The 8645-nt window shown below is 49.2% G+C and overlaps 1 protein-coding gene across 6 annotated transcripts in view; it reads left to right on the top strand.

The window, feature by feature from the left end:
- Positions 1–8645, top strand: part of PAQR5 (progestin and adipoQ receptor family member 5) — an 81395-nt gene that overhangs the window by 29388 nt on the left and 43362 nt on the right. For 5 of the 6 annotated variants that reach the window (XM_039469251.2, XM_039469246.2, XM_039469250.2 and 2 more), the window contains exon 2: positions 7491–7586. In XM_039469251.2, the coding sequence (XP_039325185.1) occupies positions 7572–7586 (15 nt within the window). In that variant the 5' untranslated portion in view covers positions 7491–7571. Of the gene's footprint in view, positions 1–3; positions 6422–7490; positions 7587–8645 lie in introns of those variants that run through there. The other variant, XM_039469249.2, reaches the window with a different exon arrangement.

The raw sequence follows: 8645 nt of genomic DNA, 5'->3' as shown, positions 1-8645 counted from the left end.
CTGAGCTGCAGCCTGTTCTCTCCATGTGCAAATTCGGCCCAGGGTTGTAGATCTTCAGATTCATCAAAAGAAACTGGGAGCGCAGGTTTTTATGTTGACAGCTCTTGGTTTGTTTAATAACATCCAATTCTTTTTCTTTTCTTTTTTTTTTTTTTTTTTGAGACAGAATCTTGTTCTGTTGAGTCACTGCAACCTCCACCTCCCGAGCTCAAGCTATTCTCCCTGTCTCAGCCGCTCAAGTAGCTGGGATTACAGGTGCCTGCCACCACGCCTGGCTAAGTTTTGTATTTTTAGTACAGATGGGGTTTTGCCTTTTTGGCCAGGCTGGTCTTGAACTCCTGACCTCAGCTGATCCACCTGCCTTGGCCTTGAAAAGTGCTGGGATTATAGGCATGAGTCACCGCACCTAGCCTTTTGTTTTCTTAATAGATTTTATATTTTACAGCAGATAGAGGTTTATAGAAAAATTGCGCAGAAGGTACGGTTTCCGTTCCCTCCCTCCCCACCCCCTGTTATTCACATTTGCATTAGTGTAGTATGTTTGTTAAAACTGATGAACCGACATGGGCACAATGTTATTAACTGTTGTCCCTCGTTTACATTAGGGCTCACACCTTGTGTTGTGCCTTCTGTGGGCTTTGACAAATGCTTAATGTCATGTTTCCACCATCACAGTATCATGATGGTTTTTTATTTTTTGTTATTATTATTTTTTAATTTAGACAAGGTGTCACTCTGTTGCCTGGGCTTGTGTGCAGTGGCATTAAAATGGCTCACTGCAACCTCGACCTCAGGTCATGTGGTTCTCCTGCCTCTGCCTCCCTCGTAGCTGGGACTACAGGCATGCACAACCCCGCTTGGCTAATTTCTTAATTTTTTTTTTTTTTTTTTTTTTTTTTTTTTGTAGAGATGGTGCGGGGGAGGTCTCACTATGTTGCCCAGGCTGGTCTTGAACTCCTGGACTCAAGTGATCTTTCCGCCTTAAGCCAAAAGATCTTTCCGATCTTAGCCTCCCGAAGTACTTACAGGTGTGAGCCACTGTGCTCAATCCATGCAGATTATTGTTTAAACATTTCAGTCATTCGAAGTCTCTGCTTTCTACACCCTTTCATCCTAGTGTGCCCCTCCTTCTTACTGTATCTGCCCCACAGTATTCAGCTCTTCTCCCCTCTCTCCACTCCTGAGAACTTCCTGTCCCTACACATGGTCAGTTTTTCATCTGCGTCATCTTTCTACCAAACTCCAAGCTCCTGGAGGCACTTGGAGGTTTAAATTAGAAGTCTCAGTCTCCCCAATGCCTAGGGTGCTTTTGAGATGCACCTGCAGGCCTATCGAGCAAATGCCTGCAGGTGTGTTGGCTCTGAGGCTTCCAGGAAGATGTGTCAGGTCCTGCTGACAACAGAGAGAGAGAAAGCATGTGTCAAGGGATGGAGACTTGGGCACATCTCCAGTGGCAGTGACTGCAGGGAGGAGAGAGGAGGTGTTCCAGCGACAACAGTTTTAGAGAGGAGAGGTGAGGACAAACAGCTTTGAGGGGGAGGATGCTCGAATCCTTGGGACCTGCCCCATAGAATGCCTAAGCCGGGGTCTCAGACTCATGTGGTCCAGGGCCCTCCTTCTCCCGGTAGAAACAATGAGGCCCAGAGAGGGGAGGGGAGTGTACCCAAAGCCCCAGAGCAGGTCTGCAGCCAGCAAACCTCAGAAGCCAGGGCACTCTCTGCCTCTTGCAGCCTTCCTGGATGGAGACAGTCCTGCCGGCACCCCCCCCCCGCCCCGCCTTCTTGATGAATGGCCTGTAAGAGGCGGTGCCCCGTGTGGGGCCCGGGCTTGCTCCCCAAGCAGAGCCGAGAGAAAGCCCAGGGTGTGGCTGGCAAGCTGTGAGTGTAGACTGGGTAGCAGCCGGTAGGGCAGGACAGGGAGAAGGAAGTGAAAGGGATGGGGTGGGGCCACGTACTCCACCTTCCCCCGCCCCTGCGTGTCCCCAGCAGCGTCCCCAGCAGCGGCCTCCTTCAGGAAAGTGAGTTTGAGAAGGAAAACAAATGCAAAACCCCTCCTCCTTAGTGGGGCGGTCCTCCCAGTCCCCCAAGGCAGCCTGGGCTCTCTCTCCCACCCACAGCTCACCCAGCTCTGCCCTCGCCATAGCCAGAAGAGGACACATACCTTCCAGTCTGCTAAAGGGACCCAAAGGGGTGACTAGCTGTTCCCGTGACATGCCCCACACAGTCATGCCTCTGTGCCTTTTCTCAAGTAAGCTGTCCCCTCTGCCAGCGTGCCATGCCCTCTCCCTTCCCATGCTGACAGATTCTTCCTGCTCTCTTATGCTCCATTCACCCGCCATCTCCTCTGTAAATGACCCTAAGCCTGCTTCCCCCACATGTGAAGGTGCTCCTGCCCGGCTGTTTCCACTGCCCCTTGTCTCCACCATCCACACAGCCCCTAGCACGTGGGCTCAGCAGTTTGCGTGTCTCCCCTGTTCTGCAGGGAGCTCCCCCAAGGCTCAGGCTGTGGTCATTCCCCTGGGTCCTTAGCTATCAGCAGAGTGCCTGGCACAGAGCTCATGCACCGTGTGGATGAGTTGGGGAGTGGACGGACAGATGAATGAATAGCCAGTCTTTGAGTAAAACAGCCAACACTTCCCATTGATTGTCTTTTATTTTTTTTTTAGATGAAGCCTCACTCTGTTGCCCAGGCTGGAGTGCAGTGGTGCAGTCTCAGCTCACTGCAGCCTCCACCTCCTGGGGTCAAGTGATTCTTCTGCCTCAGCCTTCCAAGTAGCTGGGATTACAGGCTCTTGCTATCACACCTGGCCAATTTGTTGTATATTTAGTAGAACGGTGTTTTACCATGGTGGCCAGGCCGGTCTCAAATTCCCGATCTCAGATGATCCGCTGGCCTTGGCCTCCCAAAGTGCTGGGATTACAGGAGTGAGTCACTTCGCCTGGGCTAATTTTTGTATTTTTAGTAGAGACAGGTTTTGCTATGTTGGCTAGGCTGGTCTCGAACTCCTGACATCAGGTGATCTGCCCACCTCGGCTTCTCAAAGTGCTGGGATTACAGGTGTGAGCCACAAGCCCAGTGAAGTCTCTTCTTCTATAATGAAAATAGATCCAGGTCCTGTCTTTCAGGAATCTAAATTGTGGCTACCAAAATGACCACACCTAAAAGAATCGGAGAATGATATAAATCAAGCTAATAATAATAATGACCTTTGATTGAGCTATTCGCTGTCAACCACACTCCACGCAAAGAACCTTATGTACATTATTTCATTTAAATCTTCATGCAGTTTACAAGCTAAGGACAGAGAGGCTGAGAAAGCTAAGACCAAGACTGAGAAAGTTAAGCAACATGTTCAAAAGCACCGGTCAGTGAGTAGAAAAGCTGGGTCTGAAACCCAGATCAGGGTGACTCTGAAGTCTTCTCTCAGCCACTTCCTTACAGCTAGAGGGTGCAGGGAGGAGGAGAGCAGCAGGAGAGGAGTTGCTGGAGCCGGCGTCCCTCCTGGAGGAGGCCAACTATGGGCTGTGTCTGAAAGGCTGCCAGGCAAGTGGCCAGCTAGAGGGGATTCAAGGCTTGGGGACAGGCCTGCAGCCTAGCCAGCCTGGAGAGACTCCCAGGGAGTTGTAGGGGATGAGGGTGGGTATGGGCATTATCCCAGCCTGTGCTTACCCTGAGTGGCCCACAGTGACATGGCTGGTAACCACCAGACATGGCTGGCCACCCTTCCTTAGGGCTCCCATTGCCTTTGCCTCTGTCACCCCTACCCCTGGGTCTACAGATGAGAATCAGGCACATTGCCTCCATTGTGGGCTGGTTGCTTTGGGTGTGGACTTGACCCACGTCAGAGGGCAAGGCCAGTTCAGCGGGCAGAGCCGCTTCTCCCTAGAGCACGCCTGCTGAGGGATGCTTCTCCCAGCCACCAGACCAGTTTCCAGTTTCCAGGGTGGGGCGGCCAGGCAGAAACAGGTTTCTGTGAAGTGACACTCCCTTCGTTCACTGACTGGTAGCATGAATCTATCCCACCACTTGGAGCCACGCCAATGACTTCTGCCCTGGATTGGGGATTTGGTCTGGATGCTGGATTACCCTGGGAATGTGGCTTTGCCCTTGACCACCAGGCACAGTCGGGGGCTGGTGGTTCTGAACCTTTCCTGGCTCACAGATGCCACTGAAGCTTTGTTGAAAGCCATGGCCCCTGTCCCCACTGACACACACACACGCACACTCACACATACATATATATGCACCCACCCACACATAATTTAACCTATAATTTGATGAACTCCCTAAGGCCCATTCATGAATTTCCACGGACCCCAGGTTAAAAACCCCCATCCTTGAAGATAGAGAGTAGGTTGGTGGTTACCAGAGGCCGGAAAGGAGGTGGGAGATGAAGGGGAGAAAAAAGAATATAAATGTATTTCCAATCACTAAACTAGATGGTAAATTATATATGTGTATTTTATCTAAGTTTTTTTTTTCTTTGAGACTGAGTCTCACTCTCTCACCCAAGCTGGAGTCCAGTGGTGCAATCTCAGCTCATTGCAACCTCTGCCTCCCAGGTTCAAGCAATTCTTGTGCCTCAGCCACCCAAGTGGCTGGGACTACAGGTAGACGCCACCATGCACGGCTAATTTTTTGTATTTTAGTAGAGACAGGGTTTCACCATGTTGCCCAGGCTGGTCTTGAACTGAGCTCAGGCAATCTGCCTGTCTCGGCCTCCCAAGGTTGCTAGGATTACAGACATGAGCCACCGTGAACAGCCTCAATTTTTGTTTTTTAAATCATCTTAAGAGTTTTTGCAGCGGACAGCTCACTCTTCTGAATGTGTTCTTTACAGTAATAGTAGCCACAGCAGTAGCCATAATGGTAAATACCAATGGCATTGATTCAGTGTTTTGTAGTTAATAAAGTTTGCTCGCATCTATTATTGTTTCATTTTAGCTCCCCCATAACCGTGGCCAGGGAGGTATTAATATTCTTATTTCACAGATGACAAAAATGGAAGTCGTTTGGAAAAAGCCCAGTCAAATTCAAACCTAGGAGATGGAAGAGGGGAGACCTGACCTCAGTGATCCAAAATCCCAAGCTCTGTGTGCCTCTCCCCATTTTCATAGAACATTCTCCAAGCTCAGGCGGTCCTGGGTACTTGTAATACATCAGGGAATGTTAGTGAAACCACCTTTGCAAAATTATGACTGAGACAGTGAAAGAGATCTAACTTAATGGACTCCATCTTGCTTCTAACCTCCAAGCTGTCTTTGTTCATTCCTGGGTGTAGGCTGAACTTTGGGAGAAACTTGGTTTGTAGTTTATAGTTTACAAAAGTGGTAAGAGCCTTTTCGCAAAGCAGACCTCCTTCTCGCCTGGGGACTAAACTAACATTAGCCATGGGATTAGAAATGATGGTTTAGGAGTCATGCAGCTGGAGGCCACAAGATTCTGACCCTCCCTAAACTCCTCCTAAGATCCGGGCTTGAGATATTTTGCAGCCCCTGAACTTGATGGATCAGCTGGCATCACCCACATCAATAGACTGGCTCATCTGATCTTGTGGTCCCCACCCGAGGAACTGATTCAGTATAAGAAGACAGCTTCTACTCCCAATGATTTCATCCCTGACCAGCGCTCCTGGCTCACTGGTTACCCCCACAACCCACCAAGTTGTCCGTTAAAAACTCTGCTCCCCAGCCGGGCACAGTGGCTCATGTCTGTAATCCCAGCACTTTGGGAGGCTGAGGTGGGCAGATCATCTGAGGTCAGGAGCTCGAGACCAACCTGGCCAACATAGTAAAACCCCAACTCTACTAAAACTACAAAAATTAGCCAGATGTGGTGGCATGCGCCTGTAATCCCACCTACTTTGGAGGCTAAGGCAGGAGAATTGCTTGAACTCGGGAGGCGGAGGTTGCAGTGAGCCGAGATGGCGCCACTGCACTCCAGCCTGGACAACAAGAGCAAGACTCTGTCTCAAAAAAAAAAAACAAAAAAAGAGCCAACAACTCTGCTCCCCAAATGCTTGGGGACACTTATGTCAGTAACAACAAAACTCTAGTCTCCCACACGGCAGGCTCTGAGAGAATTACTCTTTCTCTTTCTCTACTGCAACTCCCGTCTTGATGAATCGTCTCTGTTTAGGCAGCAGGCAAGGTGAACTTCTTGGGCGTTTACAAATGTGGGGGCTCATCCAGGATTGCCTTTGTTTCAGTGTCTCCCTTCCAATGATGGATCCAGAAACCAGTCCCGGTGGCTGCCCAGCTCTCTTGGACTGGGGACTGACTCTGGCACTCCCTCTACTGGCGGGGTGCTGCCAACCCAATGTGCATGGATTTACTTGCAATGGAGAAATTGTCCTGGGGAGACGTAACTGTAGCTCTATCACAGGGTGTCTGTGTAGCCCCATTGCGGGATGTCTGGACTGGTGAGTGTCCTAAGCGCCGTCAACACCTCCTCCCTTCTCCCGACTGGTTCTGTAGCCCTATGGTGTGGTGTCTGTAGTCCCACTGCGGAATGTCTGTGTCTGCAGCCCCATTGTGGGGTGTCTGTTCAGCTCCTGGTGGGGTCTTGGTTGGCTCTTTCTAACTGGTAGGAAGAGTCCAGGTTTGCAAGACTTATCCTCAATCAGGAAGATTCTGTAGAGGTTTCTCAGATGGAGAATAGGAGGATACTTTGGAAGGGCTGCTCTTGGAGTTCTCGGTTAGGGATCTGACTTGGAAGGCCTTCTGTCTGTCTCCCCTTTGTGTGTGTTTGTATATGTGGGTGGGCTCTCAGGAGGGCTTGCTGATGGAAGTCCAGCAGGTCTAACTCAGAGAACCCTCTTATTTGTCTAGTCATATTCAATATTCCCTAAAGAAAGCTCGGCCGGGCGCAGTGGCTCAAGCCTGTAATCCCAGCACTTTGGGAGGCTGAGGCGGGTGGATCACGAGGTCGAGAGATCGAGACCATCCTGGTCAACATGGTGAAACCCCGTCTCTACTAAAAATACAAAAAACTAGCTGGGCATGGTGGCGCGTGCCTGTAATCCCAGCTACTCAGGAGGCTGAGGCAGGAGAATTGCCTGAACCCAGGAGGTGGAGGTTGTGGTGAGCCGAGATCGCGCCATTGCACTCCAGCCTGGGTAACAAGAGCGAAACTCCGTCTCAAAAAAAAAAAAAAAAAAAAAAGAAAGCTCAACAGGCCTGTGTCTCAGGGTGACTATCTGCTCTTCACCTTGTCCAGAGACCCCATTGTGAATTACCATTCGGAGCTCTTCCCTCCCCACCTGGAGTGGATCAAAAACAGGGACGAATGGGGAAAAGTTTGAGCTTTTCCAGGCTGATATTGGGTGCTGAATGAGGTGACTAATATCTGTTTTGTTATATGCATTTTGCTGGGATGGAAAATATTAATGCAACCTGTTGGGCAGCAGTTTGCAAATTAAGAATCTTGCCTATGGTTCCATAAAACAGTAAAGGGTGATTTTCTCTTGTGATATGGCTTGAACCCCACAGCTATAGCCCAAGTGAGCCAGGCCATCGTAAGCCGCTTCATTCTTCTGGAAGTTGAAGAGAAAGGGAACCCAGAAACCTGGAATGCCAGCAAAAAGGGTAAGAAACTCTTACCAGACAAGTTTCTGGTCTCTCTCTATTTCTCTGTCTGTGTAAAATGGTAAACTATTGATCTCCTCTGCAAGGGTTTGATTAGTAGAAAAAAGGATTTGTGAGACCAATCTTAGGCTGTAGCAGATCTGCCGTACTTAGTGCTAAGGATGTCTCTCTGTGTTCTATGATGAAGAGAGGGGCATCACAGGATAGCATGTGGCTTTAGGACCCCTATAAGCCCACTTCTCAAGCCAGCCTGCCAGGCTGGTCAGTTACAAACTTTGCTGCGGGTCCCTGAAACCAATACCAGATGAAATTTCTGTCTTGTTTTGTGTCCTTAAGAGCTTCACCTTGTGACTATGTGAGGATATGTTCTCTTGATTTCTGCCATCCAGAGGACAGGAATTTGGAGGTTCATGTCATAGTTAGTCCTAAATATTTTTTCTCAAGCAGTTAAAATCCTGTGCGAGCTGGAGATTGGCTTCTCTAGGTTCCTTCTGGGGACAGCAATGGAAATTGCTCAATGCTGTAACTCAGTAGCTGGCATACAGTCATATATGACATAGCAACCGATAGCTGTAGCACATAGAACAAATATCACAAAACAGTACTTACCTTTACTCTGCAATGCAGTGGTATTTTCTGTCTATTCTTTTCTATATGATTCTATCTTTAAATGTTAGTCGTGACTCACTGAATAGATTTCACGATCCACGGAGGTTGTGACCTGCAGTCTGGAAAGCACTGTGTGAGCAGACATAATCATGGTTTTAATGAATGGCAAGCTACTTGGGAGTTGTTTATAATCTTGCTGAGGTGGGTATTTGACACACGCTGCAGGGAGGCTGAAGTTTGGGCGTGTATCACGCCGCTGATGGGTGACCTCAGCTGCCCTCCAGCTCCCTGTCCTGTGAATTGGTCCTTTTCTCTCCGTGGTGAATTCAGGCATTGGCAAGGCTGGATGAGCTTCTTGGTCCTTCTGACTCGAGTCTATGCCCATGTACATGTTCCCTAGAGTCCTTATTTAATTTTGACTTTGCCAGGTCCTCACTGTGTGACCTCAGA

The sequence above is a fragment of the Saimiri boliviensis genome, chromosome 2 (assembly GCF_048565385.1).
Source record: "Saimiri boliviensis isolate mSaiBol1 chromosome 2, mSaiBol1.pri, whole genome shotgun sequence".
Taxonomy (NCBI): Eukaryota; Metazoa; Chordata; class Mammalia; order Primates; family Cebidae; genus Saimiri; species Saimiri boliviensis.
This window is presented reverse-complemented; position numbering and strand designations above follow the sequence as displayed.